At 36.6% G+C, this 26,806-nt stretch overlaps 1 protein-coding gene across 2 annotated transcripts in view; it reads right to left on the bottom strand.

The window, feature by feature from the left end:
• Window positions 1-7,297: 7,297 nt before the first annotated feature.
• Window positions 7,298-26,806, bottom strand: part of GABRG2 (gamma-aminobutyric acid type A receptor subunit gamma2) — a 116,575-nt gene continuing 97,066 nt past the window's right edge. The window contains exons 8-10 of one of the 2 annotated variants that reach the window (XM_058722536.1): window positions 13,156-13,361; window positions 11,153-11,176; window positions 7,298-9,752 (exon numbers count right to left, since the gene is read on the bottom strand). In XM_058722536.1, coding sequence (XP_058578519.1) covers window positions 9,477-9,752; window positions 11,153-11,176; window positions 13,156-13,361 — 506 coding nt within the window. In that variant the 3' untranslated portion in view covers window positions 7,298-9,476. The remainder of the gene's footprint in view (window positions 9,753-11,152; window positions 11,177-13,155; window positions 13,362-26,806) is intronic. The other variant, XM_058722544.1, reaches the window with a different exon arrangement.

The raw sequence follows: 26,806 nt of genomic DNA, 5'->3' as shown, positions 1-26,806 counted from the left end.
AGGAGGTCAACAGTTAAATATAAAACACTTTTCAGAGTACTTTAAGATTCTGTAGTGTTCAGTCCTTGGGTAATGTCACTGTGCCTAAAAACCAATATACATTCAAAAGAAATGCATGTCGGCTACGTAACTGCATATATATGCCAAAAAGGACAATTTTGAAAGAAACACTGTTTCATTACTGTTAGGTACTAACAAAGATTGTCTCCTTGAGCAAACCGTAGCCAGCTTCTCTGAGCCCTTTATCTCAAGTAGGCTCAACTTTTGGACTGTGTATTCATCCTTGCATTGCCCAGTTTCACCAAGAATCCTTTTGAGTCAGTCTAGCACATATCCCTCTAAGCCTTGATGTTTCCTTTTAGTAATTTTCCATCCAGTGACCCCTACTGTACTCCTTGACCATAAATCCCCACTTGTCCTTGTATTCAACTTGTGGTTGAGCCCAACCTCTTCCTCCTACTGCAGAATCCTCCTTGCAGTAGTCTCTCTTGAATAGTCTTTCTTAATGTTGTTAACAAGTGCCTTGAATAATTATATTCTAGTGGGGGTTTTTTAATAAAAAATATATTCTCCTAGGGAAACCCAATAATCCACCACCTTCTAGTCTCCTTTTCTATTTATATCTTACAAATATAAATAAATATAGATAGAAAATACATAAATACAGTTGAAACTTGAATAACATGAGTTTGTACTGTTTGCATTCACTTATATGCAGATTTTTTTGATAAATACAGGAAAGTACTGCAAATGTATTTTCTCTTATGATTTGTTAAATAAAATTTTCTTTTTTGTAGCTTACTTCATACTAAGAATACAATATATAATACATATAACATACAAAATATGTTAATCAGCTGCTTATGTTATCAGTAAGGCTTCAGTCAACATTAGTAGGCAATTAGTAGTTAAATTTTGAGGGAGTCAAAAGACATATGCTGATTTTCATCTGCACAGGTCAGTACCCAACCCCTGAATTGTCAAGGGTCAACTATATATGAAAATTAATGAAAGAAAACCAGCATAAGGCATCCTCCATATATATGTATATGATTTGGGAAGAGGTAAGGATTTTGTGATTAGATCTTTCCGTTTTACACTAATAATTAACACCACCTGTTGAATTTCAAGTTTAATAAAAAATTTTGGGCAATACAGTGTAAACTCTGTAAGGACAAAGCCTGTGCCAATAGTTGTTACTTCCAAAACACAGTGTAGTGCTTGACATATGGTAAGTACTCAACACACTTACTCACTTGAATCCTTACTTCCTTACTTTACAAAGGCATCAAGTATTTTGGGAAAAAAAAATAAGAGTAAAAGGGGAGAGACAGAGTCAGTAGAAGCTTAAAGAAGGAAAGGAACTCAAATTTCGGTACCAAATATAATTGGACTACTCTTCTGTTCAGCGGGGTTCACATCTGGTCTTCATGAGGACTTGGTTCTTCCTGACTTTCAAGGAAGTCAGGGCCCTGTTCAGTAAGGAAGTCATAGTTTTATACCCTGTTGGATGTTGGGTTCAGAGGGTCTATGGGTTGATCCGTTCTCCATATGGTTTTATCCATAGTCTCTTTAGGTTAAGTTGTGCTAATAGTCTCTGTTGTCCCTATAGTCATTTTATTTACAGAAATAGGACTCTGGCTTTGCTATTTTTAGCTTCAACCCATTATAGAATTATACCCTTGGGGACCCCTTAACTCAGAAGCCACATCTCTCTTTAAACTGAGTGAGAGCAGATGCGAAATATTGGCTCAGATGGTCCACACTTTGTTAAAGTAGCTCCAGCCTGCTTTGCCCTATAAATCACTGACTTGGCACCCTTGCATGGGGCTCACCTGAGGGCCATGGCTATTAGCCTATATTAACTCTCCAAAAGCAGTTTCCTGAAGGCATTTACCTGTTATAAAGCCAATTGGAAAGTTGTTCATGTTGAACAGAATACACGGTATAAAATATATCAGTTTTTAGTAGTCCAATAAAATTCCTTTTAAAGACTACTTTTTTCATAGACTAGGCATCAACTGAAAAGACCTATATTTAACCTTTAAATTTTTTAAATGTTTATTTATTTTTGAGAGAGAGAGAGAGAGACAGTGTATGAGTGGGGGAAGGGGCAGAGAGAGAGGGAGACACAGAATCTGAAGCAGGCTCCAGGCTCTGAGCTGTCAGCACAGATCCCAACGCAGGGCTTGAACTTACCAACCATGAGATCATGACCTGAGCCAAAGTTGAATGCTTAACCGACTGAGCCACTGAGCCACCCAAGCACCCCCTAAATTTAACCTTCATAATCAGAGTTATGATGACTGTTGTACAAATAAAGAGGCTTTGTCATGCACCACATGTACTAATTTTTGGAGAGATTTATTGGGTAATTTCTATCAATTTCTCTAGACCTGTTCTCCAGGCTTTCTCACCATGAGGTATACCCCACGAGGCTAATCTCTCTAGTCCACACTAGCTGGTTTTCCATGCTCTCTAGTTTCCATTTGGTTTGACCAATGAGATGCTTTAGGTAGGAGAGGAGAGAATTCTAGGTACTTGTTCTCACCCTTCCTCCCTGCCTGGCCACTGTTTGGCAGTAGCTATATCATCTATCTAAAGCCACAGCTCCTGTTGGTAGCTTCTGTTCTATGGCATTTTCTAGGTTCCAATACTGCTCCTTCCTCTTGTACTTTCAGGACTTAGAGTGGTGTGGTAGGCAGAATAATGGTGTCCCCAACATGTTGATGTTCTAATCCCTGAAATTTGTGCATATGAGGCCTTACTTATTAAAAAGGACTTTGAAGATGTGATTAAGCTTAGAGTATGGAGATGAGTGGGTTATCCTGGATTATGTAGGTGGGCCCAGTGTAATCACAATCGCCTTTATACATGGGAAGCAGGAGGTTGGAGCTAGAGTTATGATGAAGGAATCAGAAATTGGACTGATATAATTGCTGGCTTTGAAGATGGAAAAGGGCCATCAGCCAAGAAATGCAGGAAGCCTTTAGAACCTGAAAAAAGCAAAGAACCAGTTCTCTCTTAGCGCCTCCGAAAGGAACTTGGCCAAGAGAACACCTTTAGGTTAGCCAGCGAGACTACAAACTTTGAGGTATGATCATGAATTTGTGCTGTTCTAGATAACTAAATTTGTGGTAATTTGATGTAATGGCAATAGGAAACTCAGATGATAATGGCTTTCCCATGATACTACATCATCCTTTTATTGGTGGACCTTTGTGAATAATTTCATTAATTTTTCATTTATCCCCTTTGAGTGTGCCATCTTGATTTCTGCTAAGACACTGTTAAATGCCTATATCTCAGTGCCTGAGATAAATATAGATATTCATTGTATCATTGTGTATAACAATAAAATTTTCAGAAATTATGTTAAGAAATAACATAAATTTTCAGAATACGGACTGGCTAAATAAATTATGGTATTGCTCTCTGATATAAAAATAGAATACCAGAAACTGTTTGTTATATATGTACATAAATACATGCATAACTGTGTGAAAAAATCAGGCTAAAAAACAGATCTATATCTATACCTATCCTTCTGTTTGTATCCATGTTTATACCTCTATTATATAGTTAACTAGCTAGCTAGTGTCTCACTATATGAAGGAAAAATATAAATGATGATTTTAGTGGTTAACTCTTGCTAGTGGATTAGGATAATTTTTTTTTTTTTAGTTTTTCATATTTTTTCAAAACTTCTACAAGGCTTTCATTAGTGTTCAGAGAGAAAGTTCTAAAGCAGTAATGAGCCTTCCTTACATATGGTGGAATGCTTTGTATTACAGAGAAAATCTTTTCTAGTTTCACCCAGTTAGAATAGTAATTTCCTCTACCTACAACTATTTAGTGCAGCTCCATTTTAGTTACTTATATTCTTATCTGACTTCTCTATCATATTAAGGGCATTTTGAAGCAGAGAATGCCTTAAAATTTATTTCTTCCTATACTTACAGTGCCCTATGTGAGGCTCTTGATATGTGTTTACTGAAAGCTTTATATTAAGTTGATTTTACAGATGCTTAATCAAAACTTCTTTGATGAGGGACTTATTTTCAGACCAATAAAAAATACAAGTGACAGAAAAAAATAAGAGGCAAACTCATAGAGCAGGGAGATAAAAGATAAACAACCTGGTTTAAGATGCAAATTTTGCTGAATTATTTATATCAGATTCTTGTTACAGAATTGTTCATTTAAAATTTGTTTACTAAGATGATTAAATAAATATAAGTACTTAGCTGAGGTAAACATTAGGATAAGGCTACTCAAAATTCCCATCAAATACTGAAAGAAGTAAAAGAAAATAGCCTAGGGGCACCTGGGTGGCGCAGTCGGTTAAGCATCCGACTTCAGCCAGGTCACGATCTCGCGGTCCGTGAGTTCGAGCCCCGCGTCAGGCTCTGAGCTGATGGCTCGGAGCCTGGAGCCTGTTTCCGATTCTGTGTCTCCCTCTCTCTCTGCCCCTCCCCCGTTCATGCTCTGTCTCTCTCTGTCCCAAAAATAAAATAAAAAATGTTGACAAAAAAAAAAATTTAAAAAAAAAAAAAAAAAGAAAATAGCCTATCATACTTTAGTCAGACTGGAAAGTCTCCATGGACTAGGTAGAATCTTTAATTAGCAATCTTCAGAAAGTGAACAGAGAAAGGCATTCCAGCAATGTGTCACTGTTTTGGAAAAGACTCAAGGAGGAAATAGGACAAATGAGTCAAGACAACTGTGTGGAAGATATGACAGAGTTTAGGAGGGTCTGAATGTTAGATGATAATCAGTAACATTAGCAGAGGAGTGATAGAATTAACATCAGTCAGAAGAGACCAATTACCTTCATTTACATATGAGACTGAGTCTCCCAAGATAAGAATAGTTAGGAACATCCCAAGATGTGACTTGAATTCTCTATCCCAGGCCCGGTGACATTTTGTTTTTCTTTTAATGGCAAGAGTCCTCAATTATGATTGAGTCCTCATGTTGATTTCTTTAAGGGTTTTATAAATTAGCTACAAAATAATTTATTGACTTATAAAAATGTACTATATTAAGATGGAACTACACCTTTGTTGATAATGTCACTTAAGTTTATTTAGCAATCCCATTACACATTTCCATGTTTTTAAGGGAAATCTTTTTTACTTTTTAAAAGATAGCTACACTTGTGTCTTTATATGTATCATCTATGGTAATTAAAATGATACACTGTTCCACTTGGGAGTAATTATTAGTACTTGGCTCTATTCTTTATATACATGAATTTCCCAAGTATTTCATGTCAGTAAAGATATGTATTGTTTATTATCTATGTTTATTATTCCAACAAAGTGGGTATATGTAATTAACTTCATAAATGATAATCCATATTCTTAAGCAAGATAGACTAAGATATCATGCCCTTTCTTTTCTGTGCTGAGGAAAATTATTAACATGCAGTCCTTCTTTGGTATTAACTCAGTTATTCCTTACAATAAAATTATTAGTTATAAGCCATTATTATCCCCTATTCAGGAATAATAGGTCTTGAGAGGGCCTGGATTTGAACCTAGGTAAACTGAAACAGCCTCTGCTTTTCCATTTTGCTCTAAAAATAAAAAGGGAAAATGTTTATATTCCAAATATTGCAGAAGAAAGTTACAACTGGATTTATAATTGGCCTATGATTTTTACTGTCAGAACTGGTAACAATAAAGCAGTTGTAGCACTTTCTTGATATAATACAAATAATGAGCCTATACCGAGGAGCCATAGGAAAATCTTTAGTTGTCTATTGTCTCAAGTCCTAAGGGACAAAGGCCAACTCTGGGTCTGGAATTTTCCAGATAACTGGAGATGTCTTCTTTCAAACAGCATTCTGAAAGCAGCAGGTAACACCGAATATTGTTTGATCATTACATTAGAAAGAGAATAAAAGAAATGCAAAATTTATCACATTATCTCTTTTACTACATATTCTAAAATTTCTGTCTCATTGCGATAAAATATTCAAAGCGAGGTCAAGATCAAAGAAAGGCATCCTCAAGTTTGGCGGATCCTCAAGTATTAACAGAAAGATAAAGTATTATAGAATTTTACTTCCAAATCCTGAAATGCTCTATGACCCAGTAGAAAGAGCAATGGTCAGATGCCTCTCCCAGGTTTGCCATTAACTGGCTGTGTGACCTTTGGCAATTCAACCAGCACTAAAAAACATAGCAGAGCTTTTGGTCTAGGTCATCCTTTCTCCTACACATTTGACAAAAATTCATAGTGACAAAGCATACAGACAGCAATTTTTGACACAATCCCCAAAGACTGCATCATTTGGTTAATTTAATTTGACCTTCATCACAGACAAAAATTGTTGCTACTAGTCAGAATAATATGAGACTTAAAAAGGGGGCTGAAGGCCATACAATGAATACGCACTCAGCTAAATATAAAGGCATTGAGTTAGACAGAAAACAAGACCTAAGTGAAATTGTTTTTTAAACATGTCTAGAAGGTGAGAAAGATGTCTAAATTGGATGCAGGCAGAGGAAGGTTAGGGCAGCTGTGCTTGTAAAGGATTATGCTACTTTCTTTTGAGAATTTCAGAGGACTTCAATAAAATATGACACTGTCTCTGGAGCATATCTCCCTATGTTTTTACGTTTGGGGGTACAGGGAAAGGTTCTTTGGCCTTAAAAGTAATCTGTAAGATTTCTTCAATAAGAGACTCTCAGATTTTTATAGTTTAAAGGAATGTTTGCAATACAAATACTCTTTAAAAATGAAACCTCATGCTGCAGAGTCACATTAAGACATATGTGAGTATTGTTGGATATTTTTAAAGACAGCTTATATGATGGAGGTGGGAGGATCACGGTGGCAGAATATCGGAGGCCCTGGAAGTGAAAGAAGACATTTTGATCATTTGTTGAGTGTCACTACATGAGGTGGCATTATTATACCTTTTAGCTGATAAAATGGAGGATTATAAAGGATGAATTAATAACTGTCTAACAACAGGCAAATGGTAGAGTCGGGATCCCAATTATGTTTGACACCAGTGTCCATATTCTTAACCACACCGCAAGTTTGGAGGTACAGAAGGCTTGAGCTTTACTTACTTGATGTTATTACTTCCTTCCATTTCCATTTCACACCTCAAATATATCTCTTAATTTCTTCGAAGTGAGGAGCATCACCATGCATAATATGATCACACTGCTCACAAATAAAGCTCACATAAAAGGAAAGCGGCATTGGGGAATGCTACTGGAGAGAAGTCACGGTCTTCACGACAAACAAGTCCAACCAGACCACTGACATGCCACCATCAATTAGAATGCAGCATTTTTATTGGAAAAGTCCACATATTAGGCAATTCCCTTTGTGAAAAGGTTTTGAAATACACAGATGGGGAGCAGCTAATAATTAAGATTATATATAACATATATTCATACTGCCAGTACTATGCATACATTGGAAAGCTAGCTTTTTTGTGTGTGTGTCCCCATTACAGAATACATTTCAAGTTGACAATAATGTGTTTCTCACCATTGAAAATTTGCCGACAACTCTCCTACAGAGTCAACATTAAATTGTTAACAATTCAAAACATGAAAATAATTAATTCTATTTACATGTCTTTGAGGTTATATATGAGAGTACTGATATATTAAAGATTTGTAAAATTGGCAGCTAGATGTGTTTCAAGATTCATCCAGATGACTCAATGAGGACTTCACATAGCTTTATAACAAAGCCACTCTTTCTTTTCTACTCTTTTTAGATTATCTATCAAGTTATACTGGCTATGATTGAATTCTGACTTTAAGAAATGGTTGCTATAAAGAAGAACTGACAAAGGGTGTTATTTTAGAAAAAAGGGGATTCAGGATGAGTACTTAAAGGTGGAGCTCAACTCATCATGTTTGAAGTCTGGGACAACCACTTCATGTGATTATCATTTAGTTGAAAGAAGCCACAGTCATAGGTTCAACCTCCATGTAAGTCATTCATTTCTTGTTTTATTTTTAGAAGTTAATTTTCAGTGCATTTTTTTTTTTTTACAGACCATAGAAAACAACATTCTGAACACTAGTCAGGTATGAATCCTGCTCTTGCCTGTCCTATGTCTTCAAGTGGAATTGTGGATGGGTCAAAGCTAACTCATCCCCAAACCTGGAAAAAGATATACAAACTCTAATTATGCCCTAGTAGACTCATTTTTTTTTTTTGCATAAACATATGACTTAAGTATTATTTTAAAAGGCGTATGGACTTTGGCTATTATTGTTCATTATCAAAAATTTATTTTAGGCAAAGTTCTTTGGATCCTTTTGTTCATTTTCACAAGATCAAGTATCACTTGACCATGCCTGTGTTCAAAAGATGAGTCACTGGTTCCAGGCCAGCTCAGAGAGATTCACAGAAGCATATGAAGCCAATTTACTTCAAACCCTATCTGTTGAGCACCAACTATGTGCCAGGCACTATATAAGGTGCTGAGGACCTAAAGAGGAAATGACAAGGATTCTGCCCACAAGGCACTCACAATCACTAGAAGCAGATCTTGAGATGGAGAATAAATTCTGTTATAATCTATCAACCTAAAAGGAAGAAAAAATAGCGGCAAGCACATACAATTACTTTATGACATTGGGCATATTTAGAAGTGGCAAATGTCAATTATTCAGTCTATATTTTACTTAAAGTGTTCTAATATGTCCTACAAGGAAAAGAAAAAAAAAAAAGCTGTTTGAATCTTCATGCATGAGGGAGAAGGTAGAGAAAATTCCTCCCTCCAATTCCAAACCCAAACCCTTATCATTACATTCATGATTCTTTTATTGCCCAAAGACACAGAATAAAAGACAATGCTTTGTGATGTTAACTTCATTCCATTTATTTTGGCTCTAAAGAGATGCATGCATTAAACTTGAAGCATTCTACGTTATTGAAATATTTACATCATTGTACATGTGATGTGGAGGAAAATTTCTTCCTATCTTGGGATAGAGGTGTAATAGATTTCTAGTCTAGGCTCTTATATTTAAAGTGACTTGTGATTTTTCTCAAATGAGGGAGATATTCTACTGGGATCAAATTTACCACAACCTGCCCCCAAATGAACATAGGGTACAGTTTTGGACATTTTGCATCTAATTGTATTTTGAATTGATTAAGGACACCACCACTGTAAACAGTCATGGCTTTCACTATTTCAGTTGTTGTAGCTGAAAGTATCTTGTTGAATTCAGTGTTCTTGCTCTAATTTCACTCTGCCTTGCAGGTTTGAAACACAGCAAACATTAGAGTTCAAATTACACTTACCACAGGAGAGTTGGGCGCAAACAATATGACATTAATACAATTTTGCAGGTTAGAACATAGAAACAAATTCAAATTATCATAAACCACACAGGGGATTATTTAAGTGGACTTTAGAAAGGACATCTCCTCTCCATGAGATTTAGTGAATAAGACCTACATCAATAAAACCCATACCTCTTTCACAGGTAAAGGTAGGAAACCCAATAAACCAGATTGAACAAGCAGAAGGCAGTGGGGAAGAAGATCCGTGCATATGAGTCCATTTTGGCGATACGGATATGTATCCTCCCATGTCTCCAAGCTCCTGTTCGGCAATCTTCAAAACAGCAGAAAAAACTGGCACAGTCCTTGCCATCGAGACACTCATACCCATATTCTTCATCTCTCTCTTGAAGGTGAGTGGCATTGTTCATTTGAATGGTTGCTGATCTTGGGCGGATATCAATGGTAGGAGCCTGAGACAAGGGTAGGGAAGAAGAATTAGATATACTTGATAAATCCTAGATTAAGTCTCCACAATGTCACCAATGTGAATGATGAATCTGAAAATGAGTACTCAGGAAATTGCTATGACATCGTGATCTACAATGGTAAAATTGAACTTAGAAGGATAGCACATTTGCAGATTTCAAATTTTGAGCTTAAGCAGTGCAGCTGAAAATAATACCATCAAGCTAATAGCTATAGCAAGAAGATTGAACACCAAAAGAACTCAAAGTTTAAAGATTTAAATCAAACAACTACATGGAATCTTAGTCTAGTAAATATTAGATGTGAGATTGGTTACATGAAGGCATTTAATGGTGTTGCATGTGAGTAGAACAGAGAAATAAAATGCATTAATTTTGAACTCAAATTTTGTGTCATGCTTACCTATAGGCAAATGGTAAACCCCATTACACTGAGCAAAGTATAATGTACTAAATGCTATTAAAAGAAAATGTTAAAATATATACAAATGGAGGAGTTTCCTAAGTATAGGCCACAAATGGTATGGCTTATGTTTTAAAGACATATAGTGCTTTGTCTAACATTTACCATCTAGAAGCTTTAGAACATCAGCAATGTTTACCTATATGTGAGTCAACATTCAGAAAAAAAAAATGCTACCACCTTTTTAGCATTTGAGAAGAAACTAATATCAATAAACTGAATGATAATTTGATCTTTGCTATCATATTAATTATGAAATAACTATAAATCTCAATGATTAATTTAATTTGGAGGAGTTTGTTTTGGATATTATAAACACAAATCCCAGTGTCTCTGAGAAAATTATCAGAATTCAACTGGGAAAAGAAATATCATTGCAGTATTGCATGATAGAGCCATTCTGGATTATTCTAGAGGAAAGGGATGGATATTTTAACTTAAAGTATTTCACAGAGTATTATTTTTATAAAACTGACAGGTAGGGTTCAGACCAATGGAGATTATTAAATTTACTTAACAAAAAACAAATCTTATTTTGAATTCAGATTTACAGAGTTACATTTTAAGAACATATATAGTATATATGTTAGGTGCTGTCAGTGAAATTGGATCCTATTTTTATCTGGGAAGAGAGGGTAAGTTTTGGTTTTGATGTTTAAAGAGGCCCTCTTTTCTAAGGACATCTCATAGAGTTTGCAGCTTTTGAGCTTCATATAGGGTCAACACTTCTGTGAATTAGTGTAGGGTTGATGACTCAACTCTGGAAATCTATAAAGCTTTCTTCATCTCAAAGCCCTTATCTTTAGTAGAATGCTTAAAGGTCTACTCACTAAAAAACAAAAGAAGTCGAAACACCATGTAAGCGTTAATAATTAAATTCAGCAGTTGCATGCAGTGAATTTTCATTCCAAAAACATTATACCTTGAAGGAAAACATCCGAAGAAGCTTTAGGTTTGTAGACAGAAAAGAGAATTGCATTTTTTTTTAATTAAAAGAAGGAAAAAAGAAAAGAAAAAGACAAAATAAGACAAATTAAAAATACATTTTAAAAACACAGTAAGTAAAATGAACTGAAATTATAAACACAGAAGGACAATTCTGAACTTGGAATAAAGTATATGCCTAACATTGGAAAATGGAATTTGGGGATTTTAATAAATTAATCCACAATTACTTAACTATAAAAGCCAGTGTTGTCCACTTGTGAGGAAGCTTTCCATAGCCTGGCTTCCCTGCATAGAAGTATTGTGATTTTTATTTTCTAATTATTGTCAAAGAAGCCTTAATAGGTAAGTCTTAATAGAATGAACCAAAGAGCATATTAAATGGAAAAATAAGGTTTCAGCTTTTCCTTCACAGCTTGGTCTCTTTCCTGTTTTGATAAATCACTTGATGGTCTTAAAATAGGGAAGTCCATGAAATTCTCAGATAATTTAATTTTTTTTCTGTTTCTTTAATCTCCTCTGCAATCATATAGCTGTTAGGGCATAAAGGCTTTTTCCGAAGGACTCTTGTTTAAAAGCACACCCTCACATCCTTATTAATGCTGGAAGGTAATAATGCTGAATGGTATAGAACTTTATTCTTGGGAAAAATAATGGAAAGTGAAGAATGGGGAGAAATAATAATTTTAAAAATACAACAACAAAAATAAAATAAGGTTAGAAAAAATGCAAAGACAAGCAAAACAGAAAGGGAAGGAAAGGACTGCATAAAGCATAGTGAATAGTTGGGAAATTAAGGATAAGCATTTCTGTTTTAATTACCAAGAATAATGATGATTTTTTTCTTTACCTGTTGCAAATTGTTACATTCAAGTAAATATATGCCATTTGTAGAATCTCACCAGGTTTCCTGGAGATCCATCAGGATACAACCTAGAATCAGCTATATTTCCTCATTATAATTTAGTTCCCCCTAAGTTGGTGGGCCAGATAACTAGCCACTATCAAGGCCCTCATGGCCCTTACAGCAGACAAGGAAGGGCTATAAACTGAGGAAGCTAGGGTGACTTCCTTTGCCCCTGACTTAGAAGGGAATGGACCTTAACTTCCACAGGGCTTCCTATGAGCCAGCCGGCCACATTCAGGTGCATAAATGGGTATACTTGCTCTCTTCAACATCCATATTAAAAGATAATTGCTTTAGGCTTGTTTATCTGTGCCTTTTTATTTAAAGTTTGATGGCAAGGTGAAGTCATCCTACCTTTTTCCAAATCATTGAAATCAATCCTTGTCGGTTAGTGTATAAATCATCAACATCAACCATCATCATCATCAACTATTAAAGGTAAGGACTTCCATTTGTAAGGTACCATGTAATGCTTTTTACCTTCATTGCCACAGTAGCCCTTTGAGGTAATTATTATAAAGAAATACATATTTTGTATATGAGTAAACAAAGACACTCAGAGGCTAAGTAACTTGCCCAAACAACAGAGTATCATTTCATTTAAAAACAAAATGATATACATTTTGGTTTGAAACCAATAGTAGTACTCTGGTGGTAACATGCACAGAGACAATTACTTGCAAAAATGTGATCTTTGAAGTTTCAAGAACATTATGGCTTCCTAGTGGAAAGCCTTGAATGAAAATGTTATTTTAAAATAACAATAACTTAAGAATGTTATTGTAAGGAGCAGAAAGGTGACAATCAATAGAAAATAAATGCAGGTGTCAGAATATTTATAATTCCCATGAAATGAAAAGAGTGGGAGTCTTCCTTCATGAATCAGGTCTCTCCCAAATAACTAATGACCAAAATGAATTCTTATGTCCTAGCCAAACTCATACATTCTGTTTTCATTTTGGAACCCAAATCACTGAGGTTTAGTCTGCAGACAGACTAAGACCCAACAAAAACAAAACCAGGTGGGCTTCTACATAAAAATCTCCATGATCCCAATGGGAAATGATACATACAGGGTTTTTCTTCTTTTTGTCTTTATCCTTGCTTGGTTTCCGGTTGCTGACAAAATAATGCAGGGTGCCATACTCCACCAAAGCAGAGAAGACAAAGATGAAGCAAACAGATACAAAGAGATCCATTGCTGTGACATAGGAGACCTTGGGGAGTGACTTCCGGGCAATAGTGCTGAGGGTGGTCATTGTCAGGACAGTGGTGATACCTGAAGAAAGGTACAGTAAAACAGACCATGTGACCTTATCAGCAAGTTGGGTAACTGAGTCACTACTGAAACAAAATTTATTTTGTGACTGCTGAAAAGCAACCTCAATAAGGGAAAGGAGGCACAGGTGTAATCCATTCACTCTGCCCACAAATATTTATTGCCTGCCTACCATGTATCAATTACTATGACAAGCACTGAGTATATGCTGAAAAATAAGATGAACATGTTCCCTGAGCTTATGTACCTTACATTTTAGTGACAAAGAACACTATAAATCAAGTGAGCAAAGAAAAGTATAATTACAAATTATGGTTCATGCCATGGATAACAGCATAGGTGTTGAAAACCTAGTTCGATGGAATGCTAAGGAAAGGCATCTTTGAAGAGGTGATAGTTGAGGAGCTTAAAAAGTTAGAAGACACCAACTTTTAGCTAATTGCAGAGTAAAAGGAAGATATTGAGGAAGGGACACTATGTCTTTAAAAAAAAAAAAATAGAATACCTAGCATCTGGGGAGAAGCAGGGGTGTCAAGGTGATACTGGGATAACAGAAGTTTTATCATGCATAGCATGCAAAGGAGTTTTCATTTCATTTAAAATACAAGGGAATCCATTAAATGCTGTTAAATAGAGGAGATGTGCTAAGTGACACGTTCTGATTAATGAGTTTTTTAAAGGCTATGATATAGAAAGAAGATGGTGGAGTAGAAGAATCATGAGTTCACCAACCTCACAGATATACCAAAGTGTAACAATTACCTATATTGCAACTCACTCTGAAAATGACCTGAAGATTGGCAGAACAGATCTTCTCTAACAGCTAAAGTAATAAAAAGAAGGCTACATCAAGAAGGGTAAGAGGAACAGAGATATGTTGAGGAACTTAACTGCTGCAGCTACCAACAAGTAGGAGGGATATCAGAAGCATGGAGGAACAATGGGATCAAACCCCATACTGCGCCCCCCAGCCCTGGGCTCCTACACTTGAGATGAGTCACTATGTCTGGTTTTAAAAATCAGCAGGGCTTGGGGCAGCTGGGTGGCTCAGTCAGTTAAGTGTCTGGCTCTTGATTTTGGCTCAGGTCATGATCTCACAATTGTGAGATAAGAGACCCATGTTGGGCTCCATGCTGAGCATATAGCCTACTTGGGATTTCTCTCTCTCTCTGCTCCTGCCCCACTTGTGAACACTCTCTCTCAAAATAAAAGTAAATAAACATTTTTTTAAAAAAATCAGCATGGCTTAACTCCAGGAGAGCCAGAAGGTTATAGGACACCAAGTCTTGACTTTTAAAGAGCCAGCACTGAAGAAGCAGTAAGAAAAGTGCCAACTTTTCAAACACAGAAGAACCAGTTTGAAAAGGATATTTATGACTGATTTTCAAATAGTTCCAGAGGGTCAGAAATCTGCAGAAGCTTTCTCCAGGAAAAGAGGTACTGACAGGCGCCATTTTTCTTGGCATGCTTCAGCCTAGATGTCTGGATGCTTGCAAGGACCATTTCTGAAATTCTCTTCTTTGTGAGCAGCACTTGCACCACCCCCTCATTCCTCAATAGGTCCATCCCACATAATCCACCCTCCTCAGCAGGCACCCCTCCAAAGTGACTGCTGTCCTGACATAACCAGCCAGGTAGCCTAAGTTGGGGCCAGTGACCCCTCAAAAAGTCTATTGCCCCTATAAATAGGCCTCTCTGCTAGCTGTGTGAGGGGCAGACCCCACCCACCAATGTGCCCACAGCAGTACAGCCACAACAGGAAGATGCACAGACAGGGGATATCTCTGGGGCACCTGGCTCTGGAAACAAAGGTATATTATGCTGTGGGGCACCACGGGATGCCTTCACCATAAAGCCACTAATTTCAAGATCAGATATAGCTGACCTACCTGAAACATAAAAACAAACACAGAGAATTACACAAACTGAGGAGACAGAGGAATATGTTCCAAACAACAAAAAAAAGACAAAACCACAGAAAAAGAGCTAAACAAAATGGAGATAAGCAAAATCCCTGGAAAAGAGTTCAAAGTAATGGTCACATGACTTGAGAGGTGGGTGAGTGAACACAATGAGAACAACAACAAAAAAATAGAAAATATAATGAACTAGTCAGAGCATATAATATCTGGAATTAAAAATGCACTAGAAGGAATCAACAGAAGATTTGAGGATGCAGAAGAACGGATGAGTGAGTTGGGAGACAGGGTAATGGAAAGCACCCAAGCTGAACAGCAAAAAGAAAAAGGAATTTGAAAAAAATGAGAATAGGTTAAGGGATCTCTGAGACAACACAAGCATACTAACATTTGCATTATAGAGGTCCCAGAGGAGAAGAGAGAAAGAAGGGAATAGAAACTTATTTGAAGAAATGACAGCTAAAAACTTCCCTCATCTGGGAAAGAAAAATGACATCCAGGTCCAGGAAGTCCCAAGCAAATCCAAGGAGGTCCACACCATGACACATAATTAAAATGGCAGAATTTAAGATAAGAAAACAGCAAGAGCAGGGCAAACAGTTACCTAACAGGCAAAACCCTCTAAAGTCATCAGCTAATTTTTTCAGCTGAGACTTTGCAGGCCAGAAGGGAGTAGCATGATACTCAAAGTGCTGAAAGGAAAAACAAACCTATAAACAACAATACTCCACCAGAAAAGGCTATTATGTAGAAGGAAAGAGAGTTTCCTAGACAAATGAAAGTTACAGGATTTCATCACCACTAAACTGGCCTTACAGGAAATGTAAAAGGAACCTCTTAAGTGGAAAATAAAAGGCTATACCTAGAGGAAAATTATGAAAGAAAGAAAAATCTCAATGGCAAAAGCAAATATACATTAAAGTTAGCAAATTAATCATTGAGCTAGTATGAAGGTTAAAATGCAAAATTAGTATAATCAGCTATATCTACAAAAATTAGTCAAGGAATACATAAAATAAAAAGATGTTAAATATGACATCATATACATAAACATGGAGAGTAAAAATGTAGTGTTTCAGAATGTATTTGGACTTAAGCAGCCACCAACTTAATACAGACTACTATATACTTAGGATGTTATATATGGACCTCATGGTAATCACAAACTAAAAACTTAAAATAGATGCACCCTCAAAAAATAAAGAGAAAATAATTGAAACATAACACTAAAGAAGGTCATCAAACTATGAGGGAAGAGAGCAAAAGAAGATAGAAGTATAGGGGCACCTGGGTGCCTCAGTTGGTAAGCATCTGACTTCAGCGCAGGTCATGATCTCACAGTTCATGGGTTCAAGCACTATGTCTAGCTCTGTACTGACAGCTCAGAGCCTGGAGCCTTTTTTGGATTCTGTGTCTCCCTCTCTCTCTCTCTGTCCCTCCCCTGCTCATGCTCTGTCTCTCTCAAAAATAAACATTTAAAAATATTATTACTTAAAAATTTTTTAATGTTTATTTTTGAGAGAGTGGGTGATGGCAGAGAGAAAGACACACACACAATCCAAAGCAGGCTCCAGGCTCCCGGGTATCAGCATAGAGCCCAACGTGGAGCCCAAATTCACAAGCCATGAGATCATGACCTGAGCCAAAGTAAGATACTTAACCAACAGAGCCACACAGGCGTCCCTAAAACAAAATTAAAACAAAACAAAACAAAACAAAACTATAAAACAATGAGAAGACAATAATTAAAAATGGCAATAAATACATACCTACTGATAATTACTTTAAATGTAAATGGACTAAATGCTTCAATCAAAAGACAGAGTGACTGAATGTATTAAAAAAAAAAACAAAAAACAAGACCCATCTTTATGCTGCCTAAAAGAGACTCACTTCAGACCTAAAGACACATACAGACTGAAAGTGAAGGGATAGAAAAAGATATTTCATGAAAAGGAAAGTAGGAAAAACTGGGATGGCAATACTTTTTTTTCAGACAAAAAAGACTTTAAGGCAAAGGCTGTAACAAGACAAAGAAGGGCATTACATATAATAAAAAGACCAATGCAACAAGAGGGCTTAACACTTGTAAATATCTACACACACCCAACATAGGAGCACCTAAACATATAAATATTAACAGACATAAAGGGGAGAAATTGTCAGTAATAAAATAATAATAGGGGACTTTAAAAGCCCATTTACATCAATGGATAGATCATTCAGATGGAAAATCGTTAGAGGAACAGTGGCTTTAAATGACATATTAGACCAAATGGACTTAATAGATATACACAGAAAAATCCATCCCAAAACAGCAGAATACACATCCTTTTCAAGTGCACATGGAACATTCTCTAAGGATAGAACACACATTGTACCACAAAACAAGTCTTTTTTTTCAACTTTTTTTTTTTTTTTAATTTATTTTTGGGACAGAGAGAGACAGAGCATGAACGGGGGAGGGGCAGAGAGAGAGGGAGACACAGAATCGGAAACAGGCTCCAGGCTCCGAGCCATCAGCCCAGAGCCTGACGCGGGGCTCGAACTCACAGACCGCAAGATCGTGACCTGGCTGAAGTCGGATGCTTAACCGACTGCGCCACCCAGGCGCCCCAAAACAAGTCTTAATAAATTTAAGAAGTACAATTATATGAAAGTAGAGATTGGGACACCTGGGTGGCTCTGTTGGTTAAGCATCCAACTTGGGCTCAGGTCATGATCTCACGGTTTGTGAATTTGAGCCCTGCATGAAACTCTCAGCTGTCAGCACAAAGCCTGCTTGGATCCTCTGTCCCGCTCTCTCTCTTTCTCTGTCCCTCCCCTGCTAGTTCTCTCTTTCTCAAAAATAAACAAACTTAAAAAAATACTTTATAGAAAAATGAAGTAGAAATCAGTTATAAGAAAAGAACTGGAAGAAACACAAAGCCTACTGCTAAAGAACAAATGAGTCAAGAAAGAAATCAAAGAGGAAATGAAAAAATACCTAGAGACAAATGAAAATAGAAATAATATGGTTCAGAATCTTTGGGAGACAGCAAAAGCAGTTCTGTGAGGGAAGTTTATAGCAATACAGGCCTAAATCAAGAAACAAGAAAAATCTCAAGTAAAAATCTCAAATCTATCTTTACACCTCAAGGAATTAGAAACAGAAGAATGAAGCCTAAGGTTAGTAGAAGGAAGGAAATGATAAAGATCAGAGTAGAAATAAATGAAATAGAGACTAAAAAGGAAAAGAAACTAAAACTTGTTCTTTTAAAAGATAAAATTGAGAAATCTTTAGTAAGACTAATCAAGAAAAAAAGGACTCAAAGAACTGAAAGAGAAGTTATAACTGATAAGACAGAGATATAAAAAATAACAGACTATTTTGAAAAATGTGTGCCAAAAAAATGGATAGCCTAGAAGAAATGGATAAATTCCTAGAAATTTACAATCATCTAAGACTGACTCAGGACGAAATTTTTTAAAAAATGAGCAGGCTATCCGATTCTGTGTCTCCCTCTCTCTCTGCCCCTCCCCCGTTCATGCTATGTCTCTCTCTCTGTCTCAAAAATAAATAAAACGTTAAAAAAAAAATTTAAAAAAAATGAGCAGGCTAATGGGGCACCTGGGTGGCTCAGTTGATCAAGCATCCGACTTTGGCTCACATCATGATCTCACAGTTCTTGAGTTTGAGCCCTGTGTCTGGCTCTGTGCTGACAGCTCAGAGCCTGGAGCCTGCTTCACATTCTGTGTCTCCCTCTCTCTCTCTGCCCCTCCCCAGCTCACACTCTCTCTCTCTCTCTCTCTCAAAAATAAACATTAGTTTTTTTTTTTAATTTGAAAAATGAACAGGCTAATTACTAGTAATGAAATTGATTTGGTATTCAAAAAAACTCGAAACAAAAGTCTGAGACTAGATGCTTCACAGATGAATTCTACCAAACACTTGAAGATGACTTCATGCCTATTCCTCTCAAACTATTCAAAAAATGGAAGAGAAGAGAATGCTCCAAATTCATTTTATAAGGCCAGCATTACCCTCATAACAAAACCAGAAAAGACACTACAAAAGAGAGAGAGAAAGAAAATTGCAGACCAATATTCCTGATAAATATAGATGCAAAAATTCTCAACAAAATGTTAACAAACTGAGTTTAACAATACATTAAAAGGATCATTCAATACTATTAAGTGATATTTATTCCAGGGATGTGAGGATGGTTCAGTATGTGCAAATCAATCAATGTGATGCACTACATTAACAAAATGAAAGATAAAAATCATTTTAAAAAATCATATCATCTCAATAGATGCAGAAAGGCATTTGACAAAATTCAACATCCATTCATGATAAAAACTCTCAACCAAATGTGTATAGAAGGAATGTACCTCAACATAATAAAGGCCATATATGAAAAACCCACAGCCAACACCATAATGGTGAAAAGCTGAAGAATAAGACAAGGATGTCCACTCTCACCACGTTTATTTAACATAGTATCAGAAGTCCTAGCTATAGCAATCAGATAAGAAAAAGAAAGAAATGGGGGTACCTGGGTGGCTTAGTCGGTTAAGCATCTGACTTCAGCTCAGGTCATGATCTCACAGTCCGTGAGTTTGAGCCCCGTGTTGGGCTCTGTGCTGACAGCCTAGAGCCTGGAGTCTGCTTCAGATTCTGTGCCTTCCTCTCTGTCTGCCCCTCCCCTGCTCACACTCTCTTTCTCTCTCTCAAAAATAAACATTAAAAAAAAAGAATTAAAAAATTTTTAAAAAAAGAAAAAGAAATAAATGGTATCTGAGTTGGTAAGGAATAGGTAAAACTGTTAACTATTTGCAGATGGTATGATACTACATACAAAAAACCCTAAAGACTCCACCACAAATCCTTTTAATTGCATCAAAAATAATAAAATACTTAGGAATAAATTTAACCAAGGAAGTGAAAGACCTGACTCTGAAAATGATTATAAATTGAAGACAGCACAAATAAGTGGATAGAACATGCTCATGATTTGGAAGATCTAATATTGTTAAAATGTCCCTATTACCCAAAGCAATCTACAGATTCAGTGCAATTTCTGTCAAAGTAACAAAAGCGTTTTTCCCAATCCTACAATTTGTGTGGAGCCAGACAACATCTTTCATAGCCAAAGCAATCTTGATGAAAGGCAAAGTTGGAGGTATCACAATCCCAGATTTGAAACAATACCATGAAGCTGTAGTAGTCAAGAGTATGGTACTGGCACAAAAACAGACACATAGGCAAATGGATCAGAAGAAAAGAGCCCAGAAATGAATCCATGCATATATGGCCAATTAATCTACAGGAAAAGAGGCAAGAATATGCAATGAGAAAAAGAAAATCTCTTTGATAAATGGTGCTGGGAAAACTGGACAGCTATGTGAAAAATAATGCAACTGGATCACTTTCCCGCATCATCTACAAAAATAGACTCAAAATGGATGAAAGATCTAATGTAAGACCTGAAACCATAAAACTCCTAAAAGAAAACATAGCTGGTAAACCCATGGACCTCAGCCTTTGCAATATTTTTTTTTTCTGAATATGTCTGTCCAGGCAGGGAAAACAAAAGAAACAATAAACAATTGGGACTATATCAAACTAAAAACCTTTGGCATAGCAAAGGAAACCATCAAGAAAACAAAAAGGCAACCTACAGAATGGAAGAAGATATTTGCAAATGATATCTCTGATAAGGGGTTAATATCCAAAATATATTAAGAACTCCTACAACTAAACACTAAAAAAGTAAAGAATCCAATTAAAATGATCAGATGATGTGAATAGACATTTTTCCAAAGATGACTCACAGAAATGGCCAAGATACTCATGAAAATATGCTCAGCATCACTAGTTATTAGGGGAATGCAAATCAAAATTACAGTAAGATATTACCTCACACCTGTCAGAATGGCTAGTATCAAAAAGACAAGAAATAACAGTCTTGGCAGGGATGTGGAGGAAAAGGAACCATTGCACACTGTTGTTAAAGATGTAAATTGATGTAGCCACTCTGGAAAACAGTATGGAAGTTCTTCAAAAAACTAAAAATAGAAGTACTACATTATCCAGTAATTCCACTTCTGGGCATTTACCTGAAAAAAATGAAAACCCTAATTCAAAAAGATATGTGCACCCTTATGGTTATTGCGGTGGCATTTAGAATAGCCAAGACATGGAAGAAACCCAAGTATCCACTGATGGATGGATAAAGATAACATGGTATGTACACACCATGGACTATTCCTCAGCTACAAGAAAAATAAAATCTTTCCTTTTGTGACAACATGTATGACCCTAGAGGGTATTATGCTTAGTGAAATAAATCAGGCAAAGACAAATGCCATATGATTTCACTTATATGTGAAATCTAAAGACAAATGTACAAATGAGCAAACAACAACAAGAATAGAAACAGACTCATGAGAACAAACTGGTGTTTGTCAGAGGGGAGGTGGGGAGGGATATAGGCAAAATAGGTGAAGGGGATTAAGAAGTACAAACTTCCAGTTATAGAATAAATAAGTCACGAGAACCATGTGGCTCTCTTGGGCCATTATGTCTTAGTTAAAATCAAGTTTCCTCTGATTTTCTGTTATGAAATTCTCAAGAGGGGAAAGATCTGTGCTGGCTGAAATCACTTCACAGAAAAGAGTAGCCTTTCACAGAGAGGGAGGAACAATCAGGGAACTGCAGTTATAAATCCTATCCTCTTTACTATATTATTATTATGGAATAACCCATCTCCCTTCCTAGTCTGTATACTCTGAGACAACAGAAAAGACCTCTATCTTAATGTCCTTTGTGATTTTATGGACAAGTGTAGTTCTTGGACTCAATATCTTTTGAGTTCATAAATGAAGCAATCAATGAATAGTGTATACATGAAAGGACAGAGACAGTTACCCTACATTTGAAAATAGGATTTCATATTGATGACTTGGAGGAGAGAGTTTTAACTGCACATAAAAGCAGCTAACATTTATGGATCTCCTTCTTTGGCCAGGTACTGTGTCAGGCACTTGATGTATTATCCTCACAATGAGGATTATCACTGTTATCCCTTTTTTTTTGCAGGTGAAAAAAAGCACCGAAAAAATAAGAAATTTGTCCAAGGTAGTAAGTGACAGAGATGAGATGAGATGCAAGCCTGTGGAATCTGATTTAAAGCGCAATGCTCTGGGGCACCTGGGTGGCTCAGTAGGTTAAGCATCTGAGTTCAGCTCAGATCATGATCTCGTGGTCCATGGGTTTGAGTCCTGTGTCAGGCTTTGTGCTGACAGCTCAAAGTCTGGAGTCTGCTTTGAATTCTGTGTCTCACTCTTCTCTCTGCCCCTCCCCACTCATGCTCGCTCGGTCTCGCTCTCAAAAAAAATAAAGAAATAAAGTAAAAAAATAAATAAATAAAATGCTATGTTCTGATCCACATTGTTATATTCTTTCATTCTCTACAAATATGTATCTAATATGCAGCATGAAGCCCCAGACACTTGGAAGCTAGTGTATATTCCTAATCTGGGATGATGTGGACTGTGGGTCTTCCATATTGCCATGGTAGAACTTCAGCAATGGCCAAATTTCTCCTCTACAAACTGGGATGGTGTGGAGAGGGGCAGACCCCACAGTATTCTCATGAAGATTAAGTAATGTTCATTAACTGTCAATTCCTAGTAAGATATCAGTAAATGTAAGATATTTATTTTAGAGAAGAATAGTCTGCTTCTCAAACTGAAAAAGCTTCACTTTAGTTGTCTATGCATTAATTCATGTAGAAGTTCTTGACTACTTAATTACAGTTGATATTTGGGGGAGGAGAATTTAAAAACTAAATTGGGACCTGACCTTCCCTTCACATTCAGGCCTCAAGCCACACTTGACCTATGGAGGAATGAAAATGTCAGTATTTATAGTAGATACCATAGATAAATTCACTTCAGAAAATCTGACAGATCTGACATGTAAGTTAAACACTTATCAAGCAAGTTGAGAAAATGTTATTTAGGCTACTTGGAAGTTCATCACAGCCATTTAAAAGAAGAACCTTAAGGAAGCTGTTCCATGATATTTTCAAGTTTCTGCTGGGAGCCTCAGGAAAGAGAACAATGAGTGGCAGACAAGTGTAGTTTTAACTCATTCACCAACCAACAAGATAGCTGGGGGTGGTTTTTAAGCACAGTTTTGCCAAGCAAAGAATTAGACTTCTCTTACCTGGGATGGATGAAAAATATCCACAAGTTTTATCAATTCCTCCAGTCTTGGCATCAAGTAAGCTCTCAGACATGTTACCTCACGTTACTTAGGTGAAAAATAGGTACTTAAGTACCTCAGGTTACTTAGGTGAAAAATACCAACTGGTATTTTTACCATTTCATCCATCGTCATTAAATCATGATTAAGGTTTACCAGCTACCGCCTGCATACCAAACTACATTCAAGTGTTACAAGCTCCAAGATAACTGCTCCCCCCATGACCTTGTGGTCTGAGCTCAGAAAGCAGCCAGAATCTGAGCCACACAGGTATATTTATCTCACTTACTAAACAACTTGCCTATCACTATTCTGCAGCAAGAAACTTATGATCCACAGGGGTTTAGAGTCATCTGGCTTAACTCTAGGTTATAAACACTGGAAAAGGTAATATCACACATTTGAATCACCTGCAAAATTGCTTTTTAATCCTGACACCCAGGCCATGATTTCAAAAATGAAATCGACATGTCCTGTGATTGGACTGAGGCAGCTGTACTTTTAATGGCACTCTGGTGATTTAAATGCACAGTTAAATTTAAGAAGTTCTACATCAGGAGAAGACAGCAAAGTTAATGCAGAGAAACTGTGTCAGTTCAGCTGGCCCACCTTTCCCCACTACAGCCTTCAATAAGGCCTCACACACAGAGCAAATATAAGTCCCATTATCCAAGGTGCAGATAGATGTACTATCTGCTGGTCCCGTGACTTTGTTAACGTCATTTAACATTGCAGCCCTCTGCTTACCCCTAAAATATGTGATAATAATTTTTATTGTCATTTCAACTTCTATATGCACTTGTAAAGAGCAGAAAGGGCACAGGTGCTATATTAAACATGCAGGACTTGTAGTCAAAGATTAACAAATAGGAACACCTACCTGCTATTTGTTCAGGGGCCTCTCCCTCATTCCTTAGCTCACTCACCTAGATCCCTTCTCCTACCATGGTGCTTTGCCAATGAGCATTCACTTAATGGGTGGTCGAAATGAATTACCAAATGGTCTTAAGAAGGGTTTTGACCAGTGGAAGTCTGAATTTCAAGAGAAGAGATTGATTTAAAAGCTTTTCCTTAAAATATCTTTGATAGGGGTAGATTGAAATGCATTAATGCATTTGTTCCATCCATTCTTTTTAAAAATTTTTTTTTCAACGTTTTTTATTTATTTTTGGGACAGAGAGAGACAGAGCATGAACGGGGGAGGGGCAGAGAGAGAGGGAGACACAGAATCGGAAACAGGCTCCAGGCTCCGAGCCATCAGCCCAGAGCCTGACGCGGGGCTCGAACTCACGGACCGTGAGATCGTGACCTGGCTGAAGTCGGACGCTTAACCGACTGCGCCACCCAGGCGCCCTGTTCCATCCATTCTTAAGAGCATACATTACTTGAATAATCACTGAGGTACCAGCTATGCACCAGGCACTATACTGGGAATGAAAAAAAAACCATTTACATTCTGTTGTGAGAGACAGACATGTGAGCATGTAATGCAATGCATTCTAATCACAGTGACAAGTAATGGTCCTAAAGTAATAGTCTCAACATATTTTGGATTTGTTTCAGCTTAAAGTATCAGACAAGATCTCATAACTTTTGAATAGGACTTGTAATAAAGTACTCCATATAACAGAAAAATCAAAATAAAATTATTTTGAAACAGATGGGAAAATAAATTAGGTTTAGAAGAGGATAACATGCAAATGATGTCTTCTTCCCATAATATCTTTTGCTCTCAGTTTTAATAACCTGGTACAGGTCATTTTGTCTGAAAATGACTATCTAGTTGACCCTTGAACTACATGGGTCCACTCTATTCAGATTTTTTCAATAAAAACAGCACAGTACTGTATTTTCTCTTCCTTACGATTTTCTTAGCATTTGCTTTTCTCTACCTTACTTTACTATAAGATCATACAGTACATAGATCATGTAGCATACAATGTGTGTGTTAGTGGTAAGACTTCCAGTCAACAATAGGCTATTAGTACTTAAGTTTTGGGAGAGTTAGAAGTTATCCATTGATTTTTGCACAGGTGGAGTCAAAGCCCTTAATCCTCACATTATTCAAGAGTCACCTGTAGTTGCTAACATTTCTAAGGCCTTACTGTATTTCATATGTGTTACATAGAATACTTTATGTAACCTAATAAAACCCTACAAGTTAGGTACAGAAAATGATATATGTTCTCCATTTGAAGAAACTGTGATTTATACAAATTAAAGAGCATTTTCAAGGTTATATTATACATGTGGGTTGAAATCCAGATTTATTGGATTTTAAAACCCAAGCTCCTGACTATTGCAATTGTATTGACTCTCTAGCCAGAGACTGAGCAAGAGATGTGGTTCTAGTTTTCACAGAGCTGATGAAAGAGGATTGTGATTTTATAATTCATCTTTCGACAGCTCTATTCTTAGTTATCTAAGGGATTTTATGTAGTATGAAAATATCATTCATGGACCTAGACTGTAATGTCCCTGTGAGTCTGTGGCTTTGTAATAATCTATGTGAACCTTCTTCCTCACATGAGGAAAGATGTATGAAAATCCAAGGTAATATCACATGTACAATACATCAAGCAACCTCAAATAATCTTAAAAATATGTGTGTGTGTGTGTGTGTGTGGTGGGGGGTGAATGGTGGCGTTCCAAAAATGTTACAGGTATTTTTTCAAAAATAGCATTTTAAATTTGTTCTACACAGAGCCAATGGCTGTGTATATGTCTTCAAATGTCATAATAATTGTGGATGTTGGAATTAATAGACATCAGTTATGCACTGGTAAATGTGTGACAATTTACTGGGGAAAAAAAGGCAGTCCTGATTTTTAGTGTTTGCCTATTTCCATGATGTTAATACTCTCACCTTGGCTGACTTCAGTCTACCAATGTGACATCTCTCAATACAACGTTTGGAAAGAATAAACACAATGAGCTCTTAAGAGCTTGTGTGAGCAGCTCCAAAATATAGCTGCCCAGAGACCAAAACAAAAATCTGTTGAAATTAGAAGTTTGATTTTTTTCCTAGTGAATTGAAATTTATTAAGAAAATTTACCAAAGAAAGCAAATGAAGGTAATTGAGGAAAACTAGAACTAGAAAACTTTTAAACACTTTTTTAATGCTAGTTTTCTTCAAAATGAAATAGTAGGGGCACCTAGGTATCTCAGTTGGGTGTCTGATACTTGACTTCACTTGGATCATGGTATCAGGGTCATGAGATTGGGCCCTGTGTCAGGCTCTGCACTGAGTGAGGAGTCTGCTTAAGATTCC

This window comes from Neofelis nebulosa, chromosome 1, assembly GCF_028018385.1.
Source record: "Neofelis nebulosa isolate mNeoNeb1 chromosome 1, mNeoNeb1.pri, whole genome shotgun sequence".
Lineage (NCBI taxonomy): Eukaryota > Metazoa > Chordata > Mammalia > Carnivora > Felidae > Neofelis > Neofelis nebulosa.
This window is presented reverse-complemented; position numbering and strand designations above follow the sequence as displayed.